Genomic DNA, 26,190 nt, shown 5'->3' on the forward strand with positions numbered 1-26,190 from the left:
CTGCCAGTGTCATGGATTGTTCTCAATCATCGTCTGGGAAGACCAGGTGATGTCAATCTCATCGGTTTTAAATGCCCAGACTCATCTGACCTTGCCCCAACAATCGGCACCATGGGATCTTCTAAGCAGTTGTCTAGAAAACGTCATTGCGTATGTTGCAATGTGCCTCCGCGCACTGGGCAGGTTCTGAGGCCTTCTTAGACCGTCTCCCTCAGCCTCCTTACAGTGTGCTTTACTCGCCGTGGCCACACTGGAGTCTGCTCTGCATGCTGTGCACAGTTGGTCGGGGCAGTGAGTGATCTTCTAGTTCTATCAAAGACCAGTCATCGACACTGTGCACGTGTAACACAGCCGCCGCGGCCACCCACAGCTGCCCAGTGCCAGCCAGCCACCCAGTCCCACACACCCACAGGCCTACCAGCCAGCCACAGGACCTGCCTGACTGTACCTGCCAGCCACCCACTGGCCCTGGGCCTGTACCTGCCAGCCACCCACCACACAGGGTGCCAGCCAGCCACTCGCCACAGGGTGCCAGCCAGCCACTCGCCACAGGGTGCCAGCCAGCCACCCGCCACAGGGTGCCAGCCAGCCACCCGCCACAGGGTGCCAGCCAGCCACCCGCCACAGGGTGCCAGCCAGCCACCCGCCACAGGGTGCCAGCCAGCCACCCGCCACAGGGTGCCAGCCATCCACCCACCCACCACAGGGTGCCAGCCATCCACCCACCCACCACAGGGTGCCAGCCACCCACCACAGGGTGCCAGCCACTCATCACCACAGGGTGCCAGCCAGCCATTTTGTTTAAGCCTATATTACTGTCTTTTCAAGTTTCAATGGAGATGCATTGAGACAGAAAAATTGTATGGTCTGGGACTATTTCTCTTCTCCATCTCCAGGAAAATCAGCAGCACTGTGCAATACTTGCAAAAACAATGTAAGCATGAGATCAATAACTGAAAAAAACTAAAATATGTCAATGCAAAACTGTTAGAAGATAGCTAAACAGCGAATTGGAGTCACTGGACTACTGCTGCAGTAGTGCGCCACTCACTGCTGCATTAATTTTAAATCACTACTGCAGTAGTGATTAAAATGATTGCAGTGACTGAGTGCCCTACTGCAGCGGTAGTCCACTGACTCCACTCCAGTCCAATCCACTGTGTAGCTGTTGTGTTTCCTAGCTTTTTTCGCACAGTTTTGCAGTGACTGCAGTAGTTGCAGTGAGTGCCATACTGCAGAGGTAGTCCCCTGACTCCAGTCCAATCCACTGTGTAGCTGTTGTGTTGTCTAGCTTTTTTTCTAGCAGTTTTGCAGTGACTGCCGTAGTTGCAGTGAGTGCCATACTGCAGAGGTAGTCCACTGACTCCAATCCAATCCACTGTCTAGCTGTTGTCTAGCTTTTTTTTTTTTCTAGCAGTTTTGCACTGACTGCACTGCAGTAGTGAATTAAAATTATTGCAGTGAGTGATTGCACTACTGCAGCAGTTTATTATGCATTAATGCACAATTAGAATGATTTGAAACTAAATGTCCCTGCAATTGAAGTTTTCCTATCAGTTCTCATGCAGTTAAGGTGTGAAGAATGAGCCCTTAATGTTTACATTGTTAATAAATAAAGTTTTACATGTTCAGTAACAGATTTGTGTCGAAATTTGTGTTTTGCAAAATTTTAAATGTGCAAAAATATCGGCCGATACAGATATGCGATGGGCAAAATATCAGTATCGGCAACGTAAAACCGATATTGGTCGATCACTAGTCAGAATAAATTGTTCTGGCCAATTAAATGAATTACCCCCCAAGAGCTTGATGCGATAAACAGGTTACCTTTACAGGTGTCAAGTGTTTTTACTTCAAAAACACTGCTGCCAGGAGGAAAGGTGTCTAGGAGAGAGAGCAAAATGCCTGAGGCCTTAGATGTGTTGGCTGCATTAGGTTATTTTCAATTAGTGATCCTGCCAGTAACGCGCTTGTCCAAGGGTGACAACGCTCACTCCCCGGACTGTATCTTAGAAGCAGCATCACCTTAGGAAGGGAATAATGTTACTACAAAGAAATGCCTCCTCCTCTCCTTTTCTTCATAACATGTGTTCTGTCATCCAAGGAGAGAACTGGGAATAATGCTAACTGATAAAAACTAGCTGTCTGATAGGACACAGCTATTGAAGAGGAGTGGACCAACATTCCACAGGCCACAATCCACAACCTGATCAACTCTATGCGAAGGAGATGTGTTGCACTGCGTGAAGCGAATTGTGGTTACACCAGATACTGATACTGATACTTTTAGAGTGCCTTTTATTGTGGCCAGCCTAAGGCTGGCCATACACTATACAATTTTCTTATTCAATTTCCTTTAGATTTACCTTAAACTATGTAGTGCAAGGGCCTGCCTGACTGCATACAAATTGAAAGTGTTTAGGTTTGACCCTATATTACATGGTTTTGGTAAATCTAAAGGAAAGTTGAACAAGAAAATTGTATAGTGTATGGCCAGCCTTAGGCACACCTGTGCAATAATCATGCTGTCCAATCAGCATCTTGATATGCCACACCTGTGAGGTGGATGGATTATCTCGGCAAAGGTGCTCACTAACCTAGATTTAGCCAGATTTGTGAACAATATTTGAGAGAAATAGGCCTTTTATGTACATAGAAAAGGTCTTAGATCTTTGAGTTCAGCTCATGAAAAATGGGGGCAAGAACAAAAGTGTTGCGTTTTATAATTTTGTGCAGTGTATATTGCCCTGAATTAAGAAAGAAATTTGATTTTCTATTTGATTGGACATGTTTTTTAGCAGAAAGTAAAAATGTTGTTCTTATTTCAAAATTGTTGGTCTTCTTTTTTTGTTTTATAGCGCAAAAAATAATAAATGCAGTGGTGACCACCAAAAGAAAGCTCTATTTGTGGGAAAACAAATTACATACATTTTATTTGGGTACAACGTTGCATGACCGTGCAATTGTCAGGTAAATTAACACAGTGCCGTATCACAAAAAGTGGCCTGGTCATGAAGGAGGGTAAATCTTCCGGAGGTCAAGTGGTTAATAGACTTCTACTGCCTTATTATTCTATTTCTAGGGCACAGTCTCTGAAAGCTATTGCTTTCTGAGGCAAGCAGGTGACACATTTTAATCTGACAATACACTGTTTTGAGATTTGTCTGATTCCTGGTGGCCCTGTCGGCCTCCTCCTGTCGGACATCCCTTGGACGTAAAATTGTCAAGCTAACAGCAGCTGCAGCTGCATCTGGGCAGATGCAGCTGCTGTTCAGGTATTTTGACTTTGGCAGGGCAGGCTGTCAACATACAGAAACCACAGGGGGGGGGGGGTTAATCCATCTGTCGGGTCTAGCGTAAATAAAGGGTTCTCTGTATAGCCTGTTTCAGGCTGCATAGGAAATCACCTGCTACCTAAGGGCATGCCTCTGTCATAGTGAGAAAAAAAAGGAAATTTCATTTTTTTGGTATTTTTTCCTTTATAGAGCAAAAAATAAAAACCGCAGAGGTGATCAAATACCACCAAAAGAAATCTATTTGTGGGGGAAAAAAAAGGACAGAAATTTTGTTTGGGTACAACATTGCATGACTGCACAATTACCAGTTAAAGTCATGCAGTGCCAAACTGCAAAAAATGGCCTCGTCATTTAGGGGGGTAAAACCTTCCGTCTTAAAACCTGAATTACGGAATTTACACTTACTCTAATTCAGAGTTTTTAGTAGATGCTGGACAAGTAAATCCCAAAGTGTTTTTGCATTTTGTAACTCTCAGGTTGAAAATCTCTGCACTTGAGGTCCCCAGTCTCCTCCTAAACTTAAACTGATGCAGTGATTTAAAGCCTAACTGCAGATGTAATTTAACTTTAAATATTTCAGACCAAGATGGTTCTCATAAACAATTTCCTTCAGTAATACATGTGGCTGTTGTCAGTGCTGTATAAACTGTATGTAGCATTAGCTAAAACTAGAGTGACAAATCATCTGGTGCAGCTGATATATATTAGACAATTGGCTTCAAACTTCAGTTTGTTCAATTAAGCTTTGAAAACAAAACCTGGAAGCTGATTGGTTTTCTTTGCAGAGCAACACCAGATTTTGCACACTCCAGTTTAGTAAATCAACCCCATAGTGTGCTGTGTTTTAGCAGCAGTACTGGAAATTCCTGTCCTGATCCTGGAACAAAATCAAGTCAGGCGGAGGGTTTCTCAGCTATTCACAAAGTTTTCTATTTTATGAATGTGAGGTGAGGAGGTGGGCAGATAACATCATGATCTCTACATTAGCCAGAGGAAGCCTTGTATTTATTCATAAAATGCAAAGCTTCCTAATTTTTTATTTTTTTTCCTGGGAACAAGAATGGAAGTCCTAATGCTGCTGAAACGCAAGGTTGTATAGTATACTATATGTAGATGATGGTATGTAAAGTTCTTAACAACACTGACAGTGGCCACACGTATTGGTAAGGGAAATCATTTGCTTGGACCAGCTTGGTTCAAACAAAACAAGACAACAAAAGCAATTTTAAAGTAGTTCTAAAGGCTTAAGGTTTTTTTTACCTTAATGCATGGCGTCTGCTACTGTTAATCAAAGCAGGTGAGTCCCTATGGCAGCTTCATCTAAGTTTACTTGTATGGCTCCACACTATATGAGGCGCTACACCCCTGTGAACGAACCCTAATTGTTACGCTACACAGAAGTTTATTATCCTTTTATCTACGGTTTCTAGACAGATCTCTCTGGGGCAGTAAATTCACAAATCTGTCTAGCCAGAAACATAATATTTTTTTTGTAAATGTCATATTTTCTTGCATTTACAGCAACATGCATCTTTTCATAGCTTGCAGCAAAGTTTGCAATGAACCTTGCCTAAATTAGTACTTGTTCTGTGTATTGCCAGCTCTGCATTACAGTTTAGATTAATCACTTGTTGTACCTTTGCATTGGGCCTAAATATGTAGCTTATGAAGGACAGATCCTGCATTCACAGCCTGTATAATGCCAGTATTCCCCTGACTAAGAGTTTTGCCTCAGGTACAGCATTTTATTTGGCTTGAAATTGTATTGGCCCTTGCTGGAGTTTTTTTTTTTTCTGTTAGCTATTCTGTTGACATTTTTTCTGTAAAGGCCCGTACACACACGCAGATCGTCGTCATACAAACGTCGGCGGACAAAAGATCTGCCGATTGTATGCGTGTTAGTATGGTGCCTCCGACAGATGTCTGCACACAATCTGCGGACAAGAGTCTTTCTTGCAAACATGAAAATTTTTGTCTGCAGACACCAGAACGGACGATTGTTTGCCTGTCAGTACAGAAATCAGCCGACAGACCGCAGATTTGCAAGACTGGGCATGCTCAGAAAATAAAAAACACAGGGAAAGTTAACCATTACATGACATCACTTCTGCAGTCAGCTGAAGTCTGCGGACAAAATTCTTGTGCTGTCCTTGTGCTGTCTTTGCACTTTTCAACAGACACCGACATCCCGGGGAGAAAAGACGAACATTTGTATGACGACGATCTGCGTGTGTGTACGGGGCTTAAGGCTGACCATAGTTTATGCAATTTTCTTTCGGTTGAAGGAAAAACAAAAATCGCTGGATTCCCCTATCAACACAGTGTTGATGGGAAATCCCTCCCGCTGTGCTATTGTATTCTGAAAGAACACAACGATCACTGTTGTCAGAATACAATGATCCCTGGTGTCTGAATACAATGATCAGTACTGTATACTATATATAGCCGCCAGCAGTGATCATACGAAAAACCTGAAAGGCTGGTTGTACTGAAGTGGATCGGTAGATCCACTTCAGTACATCCAGCCTGCCCATAAATCTTTTGAAATTTCGATCCGTCTGTGGCCGGCTTTACACCCAAACATAAAAGTAACAACCAAATCTCTCAAAGTTGCTATAAATTGTGCTGTGAATTGACCATTATACACAGATACCCTTAGGGCCCCATTCACATGGGCACATCATGTGAACGTGTGCGTTTACATGCGACCTGCATAGGACAGCCCGTGAACCTGAATGGGTTGCTGTGCATGTAATAAGTGCGCCAAAGAAGCTCCTTCCCCTTTTCGGGTGTTGAGTGTCGCGCTTAGTTTTTTTTATTTTTTATTTTAATAAAAACTGCCTTTGGTGGCTGCGTTTGTTAATGGCACCACTACTAACTTCCAGGTATATTTTTGGGTGGCGATGTTAGTGTCCATCTATTGGTTGTTTATAGTATTCAGATTTATTGCGGCAACATGTTTGGAGGTGGACTTTTAAGGACCCTTGTCTGACCTACATAATTTGGTATATAGGGGGCCAAAAGCCTATGAGGAGGTACCAGGTCCGGCATGTGCTACATGGCGGGTTTGGATGGCTGCTCGACGTCGCTTTTTGTGAACGAACCAATGGTCGCTTGCACAGCCACTATGGGGTAACTTATTCCAACCGCATTTTTATACTATTCCAGACCCTCAGATTTGGGCATGTTATGAAATCAGGACTCTAATGGACATTATGTCCCCGGGTGCTCTTATGTCATTTTCCTAGCTCTCTAGAAAGTTTTGCCTGCCTGCCGAAATGCAGTTTTGCTATTTTCAATTACAGCATGTTGCCAGAACTCAGTGTCCCCAGTTGCCTCTCCTCCAGGCTGATCCTATTGAGGAGCTGTCAGCCCCAGGAGACCTGCAAAAGCCCCTTTCGTCCTTCTATGGAGTTCTTTTGGGGGGTCAATTCCATTTAAAGTTGAACGTCTGTGGGAACTATAGAAAACAGAACTCCCTTAAGTGGATAGAGACGACTGGAGGATTGTTTGGAGCAAGGCCGAGGTGTGTTTTCTTCCAGAGATAAGGTAATTTAGGTAAAATTTCTACATAGGGTATAATATACCCCTCTGAGACTTCACCAAATCTATTCAGATCATGACCCTAGCTGCCTCCGATGTCTACTACACCCGGTTCATATCTTCATATCTTCATATGTTCTGGGATTGCCCTATAATAGAATCCTATTGGTCTAGAGTTTTTTTCTGAGATTAATCTAAGGTTTTAGCTTTTTCTCACACATTGTTAGGTATTCATGAGGATAGCCAACACTCCCACAACTCGAGTTATTGATCTCCTATTTATTGTTATTTGCCAAAAAGGAATGGTCCTCATCGACCCCTCCAAGATAATCCTCTTGGAAAGATATGGTGGATGCGGCCCTACCCATGTATAAAATCACTTATATTAATAGGGGTTGCCCTTGGAAGTACGTTAAAGTATGGTCCCCCTGGACCTCTGGTTGAGGTGTCAGTTGTTACATTATGTAGATGTTTTTTTGGGGTGCACTGGACAGGGTGAAGGGTTGGGTAATCTCATCTTCATTTCCCACCCTCCCCTGCTCCCCCTTGTCCTACCCCTCTTCGATATAATTCAACCTTACTGCCGGATATGAAACAATGGTTGTTGCATTATTTACACTGTCTATACCCTTGGTAACATTATTGGGTTTTCAATTCAATTGTACTTTTCCTATATGTGTATCATTCGCTGGATGTGTCAGGCATTGTATAATGTCAATGTGTATCCTTTTATATTGCTCTACAATAGTTCAAATAAAGCACTCTTATTATGTCTAAAAAAACAAAAAAAACAATGGCACCACAAAGGCAACACACCTTTATTGCACGTCCCCGGAATGAACAGATGTGAGTGTAGACTAAAGAAAACTAAGGACGATGTATGAAAAAACAGAGGCTTTGTTTATGACCTAACCTTTGCTTTTTTTTCTTTTGTAGAGCTGCAGCTGCTCCAAAGACCAATCAAAGTCCTGCACAAGTTGTAAGTTCCTCAAAAAAACCCATTTGGCATGTAATTTGTTTACTGATATTTTAATATGTAAAATATATTTGGATTGTATACAGTAATTCCAAATGCTGGCATGCATGGTTTCTGTAAGGAAATCACTAAACAGATGTTTTTTATTGCATAGTGCAAATTATTTTTCTCGGAGACAAATTTCTCGTTCTTTAAATAACATGCTTTGCTGACATTTAGTCAGCTGAAATCTAAGTAATTATAAATCATTGCTTTTTATTGGACCTATTTACTGTAGGGGTCAATGTTTGATAATACGTAAATCAATTTTTTTGTTGCTTTTATTGCTGAACCTAGTAGTCTAATGGAGTGTTTGTACATCTAACTATGGTCTGGCTAAAGTCCAGTTTCTGTGATTGTATTTTAAAAAGCTAATGTTCGGAATGGCATGGCTTGCATAGACGTGCTGAGCAGTTAACAAAGACTGATTTGTGTTTGTTGCTGCACAACAGATGTTGCTAAGGGTGGAGCAGAGGACTTTTATCAGAATAAAGTCAACTCTAGACAAGTGTAAAAAGACACTAGTAAAACAACAAACATATAGATGTAGGTTTTATTAAAACCTACATCTGTGGGCTCCATACTACTAACTAACCATTACACCTAAAGCTATTCTATCCAACAGCAAGCACAATAAAGCTATTGAAAATTGGATTGTCACTATGATGGCATCCACATTGGCCAATAGATACTCAGGGGAAGTTTAGAAACCATGATCTAAAGGCAGAGCCGGACAGATGCTAATCTTTAGGGTGCCCTGAAGACTGGAAATGTTTTTCAGTGACTGGGAGCTGAAGGTAGTTTCAGTAATGACTATTATTAAAACAGTACACATGATAGTGCTGCTCAGCAAGTCTGTGCAAAGCTGGGAATTCTTTAAAGCTGACGTTTAGATATGAATTTTTTTGCTTGATTATATTGGTTCAGCTTGACCCAATGTAAGTATGTACTGTATATCTCATACCTGAGGGTTCCCTTAGGAATCTGCAAATCAACATAGTAGTGGCTGCTAGTACAGTGATATCAGCAGTCTTCTGAGTCCAGTGCTGAGCGGCAGCACTTCTGCATAGTAACATCAGGTGGATCACTTGCTTGGCACTACCATCATTTAAAGGACTCCTTGTATTTTTTTTTTTTTTTCAATAGAAACAAATAATTTTCTGTTTGAACAAGATGGAGGTGCAGGTGGTGAAGTTGTCATCTCTACCTTGTCCAATCAAAGAACATCTTGTATTCATTGAGAAAAAATACAAGGCGTTCTGTGAATGGCGGCAGTCCCGAACGAGCAACCCCTGTAGTTACTATGTAGAAGGGCAGCTGCTCTGCATTGGCCTAATATAAGGTGATTTGCAGCTTCTAAAGGGATTGCTTAGGTATGAGATATACAGTTGTGCTCATAAGTTTACATACCCTGGCAGAATTTATAATTTCTTGGCCATTTTTCAGAGAATATGAATAATAACACAAAAACATTTCTTTTACTCATGGTTAGTGTTTGGCTGAAGCCATTTATTATCAATCACTGGGTGATTTTGGCCTGATAACATGCACACAAATGAATGGCTATTAAAGGTAACCATCCTCACCTGTAATCTGTTTGCTTGTAATTAGTGTGTGTGTGTATAAAAGGTCAATGGGTTTCTGGACTCCTGATAGACCCTTGCATCTTTCATCCAGTGCTGCACTGACGTTTCTGGATTCTGAGTCACGGGGAAAGCAAAAGAATTGTCAAAGGATCTATGGGAAAAGGTAGTTGAACTGTATAAAACAGGAAAGGGATAAAAAAAGATATCCAAGGAATTGAGAATGCAAATCAGCAGTGTTCAAACGCTAATCAAGAAGTGGAAAATGAGGGGTTCTGTTGAAACCAAACCACGGTCAGGTAGCCAACTAAAATTTCAGCCACAACTGCCAGGAAAATTGTTCAGGATGCAAAGGAAAACCCACAAATAACTTCAGGTGAAATACAGCACTCTCTGAAAACATGTGGTGTGGCTGTTTCAAGATGCACAATAAGGAGGCACTTGAAGAAAGATGAGCTGCATGGTTAAGTTGCCAGAAGAAAGCCATTACTACACAAATGCCACAAAGTATCCCACTTACAATACACCAAACAGCACAGAGACAAGCATCAAACCTGGCAAGAAGTCATTTGGAGTGATGAGACCAAAATTGAGCTTTACACCATTCCTACTGTGAAACATGGAGGTGGATCGCTGATGTTTTGGGGATGTGTGCGCTACAAAGGCACAGGAAATTTGGTCAGAATTGATGGCAAGATGAATGCAGTATGTTATCAAAAAATACTGGAGGAAAATTTGCATTCATCAGCCCAGGATCTGCGCATGGGACATGCTTGGACATTCTAACATGACAATGATCCTAAACACAAGGCCAAGTTGACCTGTCATTGGTTACAGCAGAATAAAGTGAAGGTTCTGGAGCGGCCATCTCAGTCTCCTGACCTCAATATCATTGAGCCACTCCGGGGAGATTTCAAACGTGCAGTTCATGCCCAAGAATTTACAGGAACTGGAGGCTTTTTGCCAGGAAGAATGGGCAGCTTTACTATCTGAGAAAATAAAGAGCCTCATCCACAATTACCACAAAAGACTTCAAGCTGTTAAAGGGGGCAATACACTGTATTAAGAACTGGGGTATGTAAACTTTTGATCATGGTCATTTGGGTAGTTTCTGTTGTCATTCTGATTTAAAAAGAGTAAACACAGTTGATTGATAATAAATGGCTTCAGCCAAACACGAACCAAGAGTGAAAGAAACGTTTTTGAGTTATCATTCATATTCTCTGAAAAATGGTCAAGAAATCATACATTCTGCCAGGGTATGTAAACTTATGAGCACAACTGTATGCAAACTTGCATTGGTCCAAGCTAGAACACTGTATGAGATTTACTGTACCAAAACTAGAGCATGCAAAATTTGATGCAGCTCTGCACAGAAACCAAACAGCTTCTAGGTTTTATTGTTAAAGCTTAATTGAACAAGCTGAATTTAGAAGCTGGTTGGCTACTATGCACAGCTACACCAAATTCTGAGTGCTCCAGTTCTCATAAATCCTCCCCACTGTAACTATGCAATAAAACTCATAACCAAACTTCAGCTTTAACCTTGCCAGTAATAGATGGTTACTTTCAGTATTCTGGGCTTTCCAGATGTTACAATGAACATGTTTGATTGCATAGATGTGGTAGACCTCAGTGCACCATCTGCTTTAAGCTGGCTATACACGCTAGAAATTCATGTCTATTACTGCTGAATCAGCTGAAAGCTGTGAGTGGTATTGTCGGCCCCACCCGGCTTGACAAAAGTTGATTTTAAAATCAAAGGTGCCAGATGGAAATGTTTTGGCTAAACAGTGACTGCACCAATCAGATGCAGTCATTGTTCAGGTATTCAGATAGCTATGGGTTTTGCAGTCTAAATCATGTAGCCTGCGCTGTACATTATCTATCCATGCTGTTTAGCAAGAATGGGGAAAGTTTATTAATTTGGTTGAATGAGAAAAATCTAAGCGTGTATGGCTAGCCTTACTACAGTTGGGTTTATAATATTATATTCTTATTAGATTAGAGATTGCTCTGGGGCTATTGACTCATTTTAATTAGTTACCATCAGATGGTGCATTAAAATTCGAGACATCTGTGCATTTAAGAATATGCTGTGCTGAGTTTCTTGCATGTGGTTGGTGTGTGTTTTTTGTTTTTACACATAGGAAGCACCTAAAGAAATAATAAAGCCTGTGCCCATTGCAACTCCCATTACACCCGCTGCACCCAAAGTCACCACTTCAGCCAATATGATCTACAACAAAGCACCTAGACCATTTGGAGCCCCATCCTCTTCTAAGCCTGCTTCAATCCCATCACCATCCTCTGCCTTTTCCCCAGCATCTGCAACCCAGTCCTCTCCACAGCCCTCCGCTTTATCCCTGCTGTCTGCGGTCAATCCACCTCCCCCCACCACATCCGGAGTGCATGCCAGTTATAAATCTGCCACAGATGGCCAATCACCTGCTTTGAGTGCAACTAAAGCTGCAGTTAATGTCCCACGGCAGCCTGCCAGTTACAATTCAGCTGTCAACCAGTATGCTAATGAGGCTGCAAAAGATGGGGCTGATGTGCAGAGAAGAGGACAAATGGAAAACCTGGGTGAAAAACCACAAAATGGGTAGGTAGATATGGCACGCTTTGTTATTTGTGCATGAGACATGTTTTTCTTTTAAGCAGACTTGATATATTGGAATTGTGTACAGTTTTATGTTCCTCTACAGAGTGATTTCAAATGCTCTAATGACTTTTTTTTTTTTTTTTTTTTTAATGTTTTATCTTTTAACATGGAAATGTAGTTTATTCATTCCTAATGGTGAGGACAATTTACCTGTTGCTGGAGACACACTTTTGGTCCAAGATCGTGGTCAAAGATATCTATTGAGACAGTGTACATCACATTCAAAATGGAAAGCAAGTGATAGACTGACAGCTATGCCTTTTCCCTTTTTTAATAGGCTGAGTAGGAGGCAACTGATTATCAGAGTTTATCTTTCAGCCCACTCATAAAAATGCAGACATTGTACACCCAAGCTTCCAGATTAACATATGACAATATAAGCTGTTATTGAAGAATTCAGACATGTCTTGGTCCAATCTCTGGCCATTATCCCTGTTCACTTCTTATGGCTAGTTTTCTACATACCTCCTATTTTATTTTTGTTAATTGTGTACTTCCTAAATATAAACTCGAGTCAGATAATGAAAATTTGCATTCATTTCTGAACTGGGGTCAAAATTTGTCCACTTTGCGTCTTTGATTTTTATCCTGACACTCGTGTTGTATGACTGGCTTCCCAGTTCTCTAAATTCACAAAACTGCTGGCATCTTCTTTTCTCAGTGAATGAATATGAGGCTGTGAAAATACAGGCAATGTGTTCCAGAGTACAGTTCTCTGTAAGACCGCATTCACACTAGTCCGACTTGGACCGCGACTTGTCAGGCTGACAAGTCGCGGTCCGTCACACTCCCATTGTGCGGTACAGGAGCCGTTCTAATAGGAGCGACGCAAGTCGCTCGACTTAGAAAAAGGGTCCTGTACTACTTCGGGGGGACCTGGAGGCGACTTGCATACACATTAATTTTATGAAGTCCGTGCAAGTCGCGCTGAAGTCGCGCTGCACGCGACTTCACAGGTCGCCCCCTAAGCCGGAGCAGCGTAGTGTGATCCGGCACTAAGGGGAAAAAAATAGCAGAGAATTGTTTGATAATGGGCGCACTTGAAGTGGTTACAGTAGTAATAGACAGCAAAGTTTTAGTATTTTTTTTTCTGAATAATACAACTCATTTTAAAGTGGAGTTCCACCCATTTTAGTCACTTTAGATGTATGTAATCCCCTTTAAAATGACTTTTACCATTGGAAAGTTTTTTTTGCTAGTAAATACCTTATTTTCTGCTTTATTTATCCTCTTCTCACTTCCGGGTCCGGTCGGCGATTACGTAATTCGGCGATTCGCAGTGTGTGCTGGGATGTATCTCAGGGCATGACATCTCGCATTTATTACACAGGAGATGAGCTGTTCTGCTCTGCCCCGCCTCCTCTCAGTGAGCGAGGACTGAAAGCATTATATCCTCACTGAGCTCACTGAGAGGAGGCGGGGCGGAGCACGGCCTCAATACACTACATACATACAGCTCACTGAGAGGAGGCAGGGCGGAGGCGGGGCAGAGCACGCAGTGCAGCTTATCTCCTGTGTAATAATGCGAGATTTCATATACATCCCAGCACACACTGCGAATTTCCGAATGACGTAATCGCCGATCGGACCCGGAAGAAAAGAGTATAAAATAAGGTATTTACTAGCAAAAAAAAAAAACAAAAAACTTTCCATTGGTAAAAGTCGTTTTAAAGGGGATTACATAGATCTATGTAATCCAATTTATTAAAAATGGGTGGAACTCCACTTTAACATCCAAAGCTGAACCATAATAAGCAGCCAATCAGAATTGTTTTCATTTCAGAATGTTGCCAATTTAATACTTTGCAGTTTGCACAGGAAGGGAATCACTGTGCTGCTAACCATCGATTGTGTTCTTCCTCCCTAGCCCTTCTAAATTGTTTAATCCCATCACTCTAGGTGCAGACTACAGTCTGTACCGAGCAGCAGCTTTTTTCATAGGAAGTGTACACTAGTGTACACTTGTCCTTTGTACTGCGGTAACAAACATATCCCCCTCGCTCATTTATGCAACAGGAGGGATGGGGGAGAGGAAAAAAAAATACATACTCTATATACATACTCTATATTAACCTACAGTGCAACAAGTCTATCCCCTAAATCTTTAACCTTTTGTTAGGACATACCGTGCCAATTGCTAATCTGCCTGCACTGTACAGACAGGGTTAATTATAACAAACATAGCTGCTTAACCCCCTCATAAACAGGACTATATGCAATTTTTTCTTACTAATGAGTCCAGAATCGAGCAAGTGAACATCGACTATTTGTAGTCCTTATGTTGCTAGCATTAGTAAATATATAGGAAAGTATACATTTATTTTTTTAAACTTTTTTTTATTTTTATTTTTCAATTTCTTTAGCTGTTGTCTGGTTTCCAGGCCTAGGTAAATGATGAAAAATGTGTTTTTCATTTCCTCATAAATCTCAGGAGTCTTCAGAAGAGGAGGAGGGGTTTTCTCAGCTAAGCACACCCTCCTGTCTGAATTCCTAAGCTAAGGGCAGATGGATTCCAAGAAGTACATTTTACATGAATAATCTGCCCCTACTCAATATGGCACAGACAGAAAATGTTGGGGGGCTCAAAGTAATTCCTAAGCAAACAAAAAAAGCATAGAGAAATGGATGGATGGGTGCGCTTGCTTTGAATATTACAAATGGATGAAATAGCTTTTTTGGTTTATGGTAGATGCAGTGTAGGTTCCACTTTCACTATATGGCAACCAGCTTCTATGGTTTAATCTTTATTTATTTGTAATTTAGTTAATGTATTTGTCAAATTACTGAAATCAGAAGAGGTGTGAAAACTGCAGTGTTGGAACATTTGGAAATGTGACAAGAGGCTTTAGTAATTATTACACTCAGTCTTCTTAGACAGTTTGGTGATATCATGTGTGGTGCTTGGCAAGGAAAACACTAAAAAGTTCTACTTTATGTAGCTTGTGGTTGAACAACAATGGATTTTCATGAATTGAATGAGACATTAAAAGTTCATTAAAAGGCTAGGTTCTCATCTATGTGCTGTGGTAAAGCATGTGCGTTGCAATAAGGCAGTCCATTAATTGAATGGGCTGTCTACCTCACAAAGTATTGCATGTGCACACCACAACACATGGCATTTAACATGCATTGGCAAAGTATGTTGGGAATGAATGGCACCACAGTGCACCAGCTAGGAAAAACACATTTATAATATTGCATACGTTCCCACAGTGCACTGATGTAAACTGAGCTAAAATAGGGAATTATTGTGTACTTCCCATAGATATGTGGCAAAGGTCTGTGTGTGTATTTACTACAGTTGAAGCCGTTTTGGACTGAGTGGCAGACTACCTTTGCTTTTTTTGCTGATTTCCAGGGACCTCTGAGGTTTGTTTTTCTTGGGAATGCAATAGCTTTCTTGAGGAGTTGAAGTAATATTCAACCACCAGCATTTTTGGCCTAAAACATTAAGCACAATAAAATAACATTTCCCCACTAAACGAAAGTATTTGTTAAAGTGGTTTTCTTTTAAAGCCTAAACATTTTAAATACATTCCACGCATTAAGGTAAAAAATGTTTAGGCATCAGCACCCCCCCCCCTTTACTTACCTGACACCTCATTTGATCCTGTTTGCAGATATTCTCTCTCCTCACTTCCTTGTCCAGCTTGCTTTTCTGAGGCAGCGTGAGCCATTGGCTCTTGCTGCTGTCAAAGCCAGGGAAGAGGGAGGGGGGTTGGGCAGGGCCAAATACCGCTGTCTGTGTCTATAAATGCAGACACCGAGGCTCAGGAGCAAGCCCACATGAGTACCCCTAAAGAAAGTGACATGAGTGCTGACGGAGGCATTGCACAGAGCAGGCAAGTATAAATCTGCACTTGCAGTTTACAACTTTCAAAGCTACTGGCTCCTGCTTTCTTAGTGCAGGTTCCCTGAGCTTCCAGTCTTCACAGGAAAACATTAACAGTGAACTGTGCAGTCTTGGGCTAATCTGTTATCTTGGGGAAGGAGCAGGGGGTGCCTTGCCATCATAGGCTACTGGGCTTTGTTTCTATTGATGCACACAGTGTAGGAAGATGCACCTCTTGTCTCTTCATGCATGCTGAACCTGGGGCAGTGGTCATGGCACCAGCTTAAACGGGAACATAGGTAAGGAATAAAAGATAAAGAAGCTGCATACCGTAAGTGATTAAATTAGCAGCAGAATATGCCTAAACACTGAGGGTTTACTATAATTTTAAATACTGCCATTCTTTGTGAAAGTCATTGGTTTTGGTTTGGGAAATTACATTCATTCCAATATCTAATGTTAAAAGCAATTTCACTTTTACAAATTTGTCTGTTTGAGAAAAGGGTTCCATCCTCCTTTTTTGTCACTGTGGTCAAAAATAAATGTTGATTTAACCACGCTAATGATTAAAAAAAAAAAGGATGAACATATTGTACATAGAACTAAAAATGAAACATTTTAAAATAAATTCTACTAGTATATAGCTAGCTCTAGTTTCTATATCTCCCTTTTTAGTACATCCTAAAGCTTTAAAGTGGTAGTAAACTACACTTGGTCACTTTTACCTACAGGTAAGCTGATAATAAAGCTTACTTGTAGGCATAATAAATATCTCCTAAACATGCTCAAACAGCCAGAGCTTGTGAACCTGGACGCAAGACCGAGTGAAGATGGAAGCCCTGGCAGCATTGACAGCACACTGCTAGAGGGATCCATTTTACAGGCAATTCTGCCATAATGTGCTAGTATGTAAAGCATTTTTTTTTTTTTTTTTTTTTTTAAGACTTAAAGTGTAAATTTAGCCAGAAAATGAAAGTGACATTAAACCTTTTTTTTTTAATTACAAACATGACATACTTACCTGCTCTGTACAATGCTTTTACACAGAGCAGCCCCGCCTATTCTCTTCTGGGGTCCCCTGCCGATGCTCCAGGCTCCTCCTTTTCGGGGAGTGCCCAACACAGAAAGCCGCATTCCGTGTGGGCTCGATCCCAAGACTCCCTGACTGCGTCTATTGACACAGAATGTGCATCTCGGCCCCACCCCCCGATTCCTCATCACAAAATTTGATTAACAGCAGCAGGAGCCAATGGCTCTGCTATCAATCTGCCTAATGAAGAGGGAGACATTGGCGGGAGCCGCTGCTCTACCTGCACATTGCTGGATTGGATCGGGCTCGGGTAAGAAAAAAGGGGGGGGTGAGGGGGAAGTCCTGCAGCACAGAAGGTTCTTTGCTTTAATGCATAGAATGCTCCATGTGGGCTCCTTTTGCAGGTAGAACTATGTAAAACATTATAAATAAAGTGCCTATACTGTTTTGAATCAAGTAATAAACTTCCTCACCCTTCTCTGCACATGCTCAGTTGCCCTATATTTTTCAGCACTGTGCTAAATTTCTAGAGGCCTAAATATATACTGCTGTTCAGGGGCTCTGGGCTTCAGCAAAATTTCAGCCTTCAGCAAAGAGAAACAGAAGACAATTTACAGCAGGCACTCATTTTGGTAGCATAATTAATGTGGAATGTATGTACTTGGCTAAAGAACATTTTATTAACCGCTTGCCGACCGCCGCAAGTAAATTTACTGCGGCGGTCAGCCCCTGCCAGGCAGAGTGACGTTAATTAACGTCACTAGCCTGGGAGGGTCTGGGGAGCGAGCGTGCGCCCGCGGAGGCGCGCTCCCGCACCCCCCCCGCGCGTGTGACTGGCGGACCCGATGTCCGCCGGTCACTCGGCGATCATCGGGGGAGAGGGAGAAAGTCAGGCGGCTTGTGTAAACAAGCCACCTGTCATTCTTCTCGGTGTAAAAACACTGATCAGACGGATCTACTATGTAGATCCGTTGATCAGTGTCCTTACACCTCAAGCCACAGCCAATCACAGTAAAAAAGCACGCCCCTAGGGACACACACAGCCCCTCCTTCCCAAATAAAGTTAACCCCTTCACTACCAGTGTATTTTTACAGTAACAGTGCATATATATAGCACTGATTAGTGTAGAAATGTCACTGGTAACCCCAAAAGTGTCAAAAATGTCAGTCAAGGGTCCGATCTGTCCGCCGCAATTTTCGCAGTACCGCAAAAAAGATCGCAGCCATTACGCGTTAAAAAAAAAAAACAACAAAAATGACAAAAATCTTTCCCTTTGTTAGTAAACGCGATAACTTTTGCGCAAACCAATAAAAATACGCTTTTTGCGAATTTTTTTTTTTTTTTTTTTACCAAACATAGGTAGGATAAAACAAATTGGCCGAAAATGTTAAAAAATTTAGATTTTTACATTTTTTTGGGGGGGGAATTTCATATAAAAAAATGTGAAAAATATTGTTATTTTTGCAAAATTTACGCTCTTTTTTTTGTTTATAGCGCAAAAAGTAAAAAGTGCACAGGTGATCAAATACCACCAAAAGAAAGCTCTGTTTGTGGGAAAAAAAGGACGTCAAATTCGTTTAGGTACAGCGTTGCACGACCGCGCAATTGTCCGTTAAAGTCACGCAGTGCCGAATCGCAAAATACCCCCTGGTCGTTTAGCAGGAAAATCCTCCGGGGCTTAAGTGTTTAAGTTGTTATGGGTAAAGTTCAGCTTTACCTACCACTTGCAAACAGTGGAAAATGTTGTTTCATGTTTGCAGTCTACAAGTCTACTATGAAAATGTGATCACAACTTACACCATATTATTTTAAAATATTAATTTAAAGATTGCTAATACTGTTCTTAGCCTGAAAAATGAAAACCAGTACAAACACTATATCTCAGTAAGCTACAAGATATAAAATTTTTGTTCTTGTTTAGTTATCTTTAAAGAAAGAATCCTCCTTTTAAAATATTGATATGGCATTTTTACGGCATATTTATATGGCCTATATTTTTAAGAGCCATTTCAAATATTTTTTTGTCATTTCAGTCTGCAGCTAGTTATGTTCCAACTGTCAAAGTCCCTGTGACAACTGCAACTAGATGCTGCTGTGTATAAATCTCCCAGAAATGTCTGTGTCACTGCTTTCCCCTGCAGTTTAGCTCTGATTACAACCCTGGGATAGATCAAGTGATTATAGCAAACAGACCCACCCACTTTGCACTCAGAAACGAAGAAAGAATTATAAAAAAGAACTCTAGAGGGTGCATTTAATGTTCTGAGATATGTAAGAAAATAAACATCCAATAAAAGCTCAACAGTGTTAAATAAAGTGGACGTGTAAAAAAAAAAAGTGAAAAAGCAAAAAAATAAAAAAACACGGAATACTCTGATACAGGAGACAACAAAGTGATTTAAAAAAGAGAGTCTGTGAGAGCATTCCAACTCTGCTTTTTAGATGCTCAAACTGTGCTTAAGGGGTTAAGGTCTCACAAAAACCAATTTGTCTTCTCCTCCAAGCCAGTGAGGGATATGCAGCCACAATTTTTAAAAATAAGACCTAAAATGCAATCTCATAGTGTAAATCTGTATGGTCTATTTTATTAAAAGGTAAAGAATGCACACTTGCAATGTAAAAGTAGCTGACAGGCTACCTAGGCATGTATCATGGTATGGGGTTCCTTTGGGCTAGACAAATCAGAACCCGGCTGTCAATCAATCTGCATGCGTGAAGACATCACCTTGTAGGCCCACCCTACGTGTTTAGTCATGGTGACGTCGTCAGGGAATGGGCTTGAACGCAGTGAGTTATTTTCTTTTCATAAGGTTTCCATGTATGACAACATTTGTCTAAGCATGGAATCCAGGAAGCAACTGAAGAAATGACAAAAAAAAAAAAAAAGGAAATATTTACTTTTTTAATTTTCTTATCTATTTACTAATGCTAGCAGCATAAAGAATACAAAAAAAAAGTTAATGTTCATTGAGAGTTCCATTTTCAGTTTCATTGAGAAGTTCAATTTTAACCTGCCAGCATTAAACATGGCTATGTATTAAAATACTTTCTGTATTAAGCGTGTCAAATAGTACACAATTCACCCAATTCAGAGGGAGCACTAAATTAGTTTATGACTCGCATAAGCATGTCTTTTTCTCTGTAGTGAAAAAAGGCCAAGTAAATGTAAGTAAGCCTGTTGATGTGAACAGCATGGTCTCCGATTCACGGCTGGACACTGATATCTGAAAGCCAATTGTAATCTTATTTTCCTGGCTCAGGAAGACCTTTGCTTCCAATTCAGTATAACATGTTTATGTGGCTCATATGATATTCGCTACTGGCAGTACCTAGTCTCCGTTTCCCTTTCCCATTTACAGCTTGTGTTTAATAAAAACTGTCTACACCACAGTCCTGAGGAATGGAGCGGTTTTTTTGGGTATTTAATTTTCCTATGCCAGTGGATTTAAACTATTTCCATAGAAGGTAAAACTCAGAAAACCCTACAATTTATGCCAGACAGAACATTTACCGAATGACCTATTTCTTTTTTTTTTTTTTTTTTTTATTGATGTGAATTTTAGTATCATTGGAGCATTTTAAAACATTCTTTGCATCTGCATTTTTACATTCCTGTCTTACCATTTCTACATTTCTTCCTTCCTCTTACAGGGAACAACAGTGGCAAAGTTAGTATTCAGTTGAAATTAATGAATTGTGTGCAACAACTGCATGTTTGAAGCGGCCTTTTAGCTTCAGCTTGAATTAGTAAAAGCTATTGTTTAAGAATTTTATTGGATGAATCATGTTTGGAGCACTTTCCTGGGTTTGATAATTTTGGGATACAGCAATACAAAATGTTCATTGCTTTAAAATTAAATTTCAATTCTTACACCCATGCAGTGGTAAAGGTTTACTAATTACAAAACAGCCTGATATTTGGCAACAACAGGAAGGTTTGGGATGCTGCTGCAAATCATACCTGCAGTAGTTTGCTCCCCTTTCCTCCATTCACAGTCTTTTTAGAGTAAATAGGAACACCGTGCTTGAAATGTTACAGGACAATTGTCACTCTATGGGATGCAGAAGTTCTATAGCCTTTTATAAAGTATTGCAGATATGAGGAATGGAAAACCTTTATTAATAATTGTAGTTAGTTGCATCAAGTCAACATTGTTCAGATCATATATCTGTAGCTGAGAAGGAAGCATAACATAGACAAAATTAAAGCTGTTAAAAAGGCTCAAGGTTTTTTAACTTCATGCTTGTGCAGCAGAGCCCCCAGCCATCCCTAAGACATACCTGAGCCCCATTTCCATCCAGTGATGTGTACACAAGCCTCAGCTTTCCTGGGTCTCTCCCTCCTTATTGGCTGAGACAGCAGCAGTAGCAGTTGGCTCTAGCTACTGTCAATCACAGCCATTAGGCTAAGGCAAGAGCGTTAAGATAAAGTGTTCTGGGTGTAGCAGCCTCCCCAGCACCCCCTAATACTTACCTGAGCCCCATCTTTATCCAGCGATGTCCACGAGTCCCTCGGCCATCCAAGACTCTCCCTTCTAAATGGCTGAGACACAGCAGCGGCGCCATTGGCTCCCACGGCTGTCAAATAAAATGGTTAGCCAATCAGGAGAGAAAGGGAGCGGGGCTGAACGGCATCTCCGTGTCTGAATCGATACACGGAGCTGCAGCTAGGCTCTGGTGCCTGCATAGCTAGATGTTTGCTGTGGGGGCACTCAACAGGAGGGAGGGACCAGGAGCTCAAGCCAGGAACCCGAGAAGAGGAGGATCTGGGCTATTCTGTACAAAACCAACTGCACAGAGGAGGTAAGTATGACGTGTTTGTTTTAATAGAAAAAAAATAACAAGACTTTACAATAAGCTAAAAACCCAGTGTAGAGTATTTAAGAAATCTAGTCTATCTGTGGTATTTGCCAAATAAAGAGTTGCCAATAGTGGTGTACTTATGAGATATTAACTCTAGAGGTAGTGGGAGAGAGCTGGATTTTCAGCTCCTTTTCCTTTCTTCAATTTTAATTATTTAGCCCTATGAATTACTGAATAGCATTAGTAACTCGCAGACTGATTTTTCTTTCTGGCTCAGGTTGTTCTTTTTTGTAACAATTAACTTTCATTGTTTCATTTGTATTTGATATTTTATCCTTGAAATACATGCATGCATAACATGTAAGTAGAAGTTCCCAGTATGTTTTTGGACTGAGGCGGAAGGAAATTATGCAGCTTATTTTTGTATTGTTCGGCTCCATTTATAAAGCAGGTGTATGGCCTTGCTATGCCCATAATGCCTTATATAAGTCATTGATGTGCTTTAAAAAAAAGCTTGATGTTCTGCTTGCTGTGGGATGCCAAAGTCAGAAAAATACTATTAACATGAATTTGTGTAAGAAAAAAAGCAGAGTAGAATCTTGTCATGTGACATCTTAGTCATGTGACTATCATTTTTTCTCTTTTGTTCATTGACTGACACAGCTCCTGATCTTCATAACCATTGGGTTATACTGCCCCCTACAGGAGTAGGACACTAGGCAGGAAAAGAATCTGGCTACGACTATGGGCAGTCCCAGGGGGTATACTTCCTCCCTCTGCTATAGGTTTTTATTATGCCTAGTGAGGAGTAAGGACCTAGTTCCTTGCTGGGGTCTCTGCTCCGGGCAATTTTTTTCTTTTAAGATGGAACTTTTTTCTCCTGATTTTTCCTGTGAGATCTACAATCAACTGCTGGACTGGGCGACGGGCTGGATAATCTAGATCCAGTGACAAAGGAAGAGGTGCTGCGCCAGATTAGAACATAAATAGTGAATGACCCTATAATAACTCTTGTCTTGGTCTCGGCCTGAGTCGCAGCGTTCCTCCTGACCTACCGCCCCCCCATTTTGATGGCGAGGGGTTCTGTCTGGAGCGGTGCCCACCTGGTTCCTGGTAGGGTGAGTAGCTGTCCCCCCCCTCTCCCCCTTGAGGGTTTTGGGGTGGACGTGGGCCCCTCCTTGGGATAGTTGGACTCTTGGGTTCCCCTTCTTCCCATCAGGCACCCCCCTTTCATCTGTCTCCCATCCTAACACCTCCACCCCCCCCCCCCCACAAATGCTGGGGCTGTGTGGGTGGTCTTGTCCAGGTGGTGGCAGGGTGCTATGCTGGCGATGGGGGACAGGGGGGCGCCACCGGATCATCGGCTGGTTGTACCTGGTGGGGGCCCCCTATCCTGCCTGTCCTTGTAGCCTAGGCATCTTTCCTGGGTCCCTGGAGGCCTTGTGGTGCCGCACAGGGCTGCCATTTTGCTGTAGCCGGTGTGTTTTCTATGCACGGTGGCCATGTTTGTGTAGTCCGGTGGCCATTTTGCAGTGGTTTGCCATTGAAAAAAGCAGCGGCCATGACAGTGGAGCCCTGTGGGTGGAAATTTCGGCAGTGGGAGTCCCTCCTCATCCCCTGGTGCTGACTTCCGGATCTTTTAACTTCCTGATTGCCACACTTGGAGTGCAGATTGTCCTGGTGGCTGCAGGTGCCTGTTTCTGCTGGGTGATGAGTCTGATGGGGTTCTCTTCCTCTCTGCTGAGGATCGCTTGGTGGTGCTGCCAGCCCGGTGGGGGTTTTCCCTGTGCAGTGTTTACACTTTTTGTGGGGTTCCCCCTGGTGACTCATGGACTCCTTAGAGCACATCTCCCCCCTGATCCCCTCTCTGAGGCTGCGGGACCCTGGGTCCCAACCATCCATGGATGCACTGACTGTGGTCCTAGAGTCCTTTGTGTCCCAGGTGGAGGTGGCTTTCAAACGACGGGTTAGCAAAAAGCGCCCCCCGCCTTCCCCTGCCTCATCTGTCCTATCAGATCCTGAATCTGATTCGGCCACTGCAGACGTGGGTCACCCTGCTGGGTCTGAAACCATGTGCCAGGAATCCTCAGATAGGGAGGATGATTCCTCCACATCTGCAACCGTGCATGAAAAGGCGCTGGTAGAAACACTGATTGTATCTGTGCGTGAGACCTTGAAGATTGAGGACGCATTAAGAAGTGGACTGTTCCACCGGTGGTTGACCTTCCGGTTTCTATATTGATCACGGTAACCATGATTCCGGTTGAAGAGTCCCCGACTTTTAAGGATCCAGCTCACAAGAAGGCGGAGGCTGTGGCCCGCAATATGTATACTCTAGCTGGTTCTGAGGCCGGTATTCACCATTGCCCTGGTGTCACAAACTTTGACCGAGTGAGCTAAGCTTTTACGCCGTGACCTGGAGGGAGAACAGCTCCCCTCTGCCTTTGCTGAGCTGGCGGACCAGTTGGTCCAGGGGCTGTGATTTTCTCTGTGATTTGTCTCTGGATGTGGCTCCCCTAGTGGCTTGGCTCTCTGTTTCGGCAGTAGTTCTTCGGTGTGTCCTTTGGCTCAAATGCTGGTCTGCGGCCCAGACTTCTAAAAAGGCCTTGACTGATCTTCCTTTTCAAGGAGATTGCCTGTTTGGAGCTACCCTGGATGACATCTTTAAAGGTCTCACAGGGGGGAAGAGTACCTTTCTCCCGCTGGCTACGAAGGGCAAGGAAACTCATAGACGTGGGCCCTCCTTGGCTCATAAGAAATGTTTTCCTCCCTCAGGGTCGACTGACAAGGGCTCGAAGGTGGGCCCTCACACTTATCGGGAGTGGGGAGCCGTCTTTGCTGGTTCCCAGACCCGTGGACTCCCCTGGTACAAGACAAGTTGGTCCACAAAGTAATTCGGTCCGGCTAAGATTGAGTTTCTCTCTTGTCCCCCTTTTCAAGGGGTGATTGTCCCCGTTCCAACTTCGGAACATTTTCAGGGTTTTTAATCAAACCTGTTTACAGTTTCCAGGAAGGAAGGAAAAGTGCGTCCGATCCTGGACGTCAAGGCGCTGAACTGCTTTGCGCGGGTGCAGAAGTTCAGGATGGAGTCCATTCACACGGTGGTGGCATCCCTGCGTCAAGGGGATTTTCTTGCCTCTATCGACATCAAGGATGCTTACCTTCACATTCCAATATGTGGCGGTCACCAGCGCTTCCTCTGCTTTGCCGTGGGAGAGGAGCATTATCAGTTGGTGGCGTTACCCTTTGGTCTCGCCTCTGCTCCTCGGGTCTTCGTAAAAGTGTTAGCCCCGGTGCTAGCTTTGTTACGCCAATGGGGGATCGCGGAACTGGGCTTCTTGGAAGACCTTCTTTCTGCGAGCGGAGTCTCAGACTGTTATGGTGGACAACCTGGAAATCACCATACAAACTCTGCGGGAGTTTGGCTGGATTCTAAATTTTCAGAAGTCTGCTTTGGTTCCATCCACTGGACTGTCTGGGTCTGGCTCTGGAATCGGCCTGTCCAGCAGATGGTCATCCCTCCAGACTTGCATTCTGATGCTGGGCCTGATGGTGTTTACCTTCGAGGTGGTTCCGTTTGCACAGTTCCATATGAGGTCCCTGTAATGGGAGTCGTGTCCCTGGCCAAATGGGACACGAATCCGCAGTCTCTGGACAATCAGATGTAGCTGAGCTAGGGAACCAAGGAGTCCTTGATACTGTTTGGTGGCTTTGTTCCTCTTCACTTCATCTGGGAAAATCATTCCTCCCCTTGTATTGTCCGGCTGGAGAGGCATCCTCGACAAACATTCTGCTCAGGGGATCTGGACACTGGAAGAGTCCAGACTACCGATCAATGTATTGGAACTCCGAGCGATCAGACTGTCTCTGGACCATTGGATGGATCGTCTTCAGGGATGTCCAGTGTGCATTCAATCGGACAATGTCACGGCCGTGGCTTATGTCAATCACCAAGGGGGTACAAGAAGTGTCCTTGCAGCTCTGGAGGTAGCCGGCATTCTATGTTTGGCAGAACGGTTCGTCCCAGCCCTCTTCGGCGTACACATTCCTGGGGTGGAATACTGGCAGGCAGATTACCTCAATTGGCAGGCGTTGGAGCAAAGGGAGTGGTCCCTTCATCCAGATATGTTTCATCAGTTGTGTCTCCAGTGGGGCATTCCCGAGGTGGATCTGTTGACGTCTTGGCTCAACAAAAAGTTGCAGAGGTTTGTGGATCAATCACGGGATCCTCTGGCAGACGCCACTGACGCACTGGTGGCCCGTGGGGTCAGTATTACTGATTTAAGCCTTCCCTTCTCTCAAGCTTCTGCCAAGACTTCTACGCAGGATCGAGGCAGAAGGGATTCCAGTCATCTTAGTGGCTCCAGACTGGGCTTGGTACCCCGATCTGGTGTGGCTGGTCGTCGACGTTCTTTGGAGGCT

General features: G+C 42.7%; 1 protein-coding gene across 1 annotated transcript in view; it reads left to right on the top strand.

Moving 5' to 3' along the window:
- Positions 1-26,190, top strand: part of LOC309544253 (PDZ and LIM domain protein 5-like) — a 318,724-nt gene that overhangs the window by 123,994 nt on the left and 168,540 nt on the right. The window contains exons 3-4 of the mRNA XM_082243155.1: positions 7,776-7,818; positions 11,588-12,042. Coding sequence (XP_082099281.1) covers positions 7,776-7,818; positions 11,588-12,042 — 498 coding nt within the window. The remainder of the gene's footprint in view (positions 1-7,775; positions 7,819-11,587; positions 12,043-26,190) is intronic.

The sequence above is a fragment of the Pelophylax lessonae genome, assembly GCF_965119305.1.
Source record: "Pelophylax lessonae genome assembly, chromosome: 1".
NCBI lineage: Eukaryota > Metazoa > Chordata > Amphibia > Anura > Ranidae > Pelophylax > Pelophylax lessonae.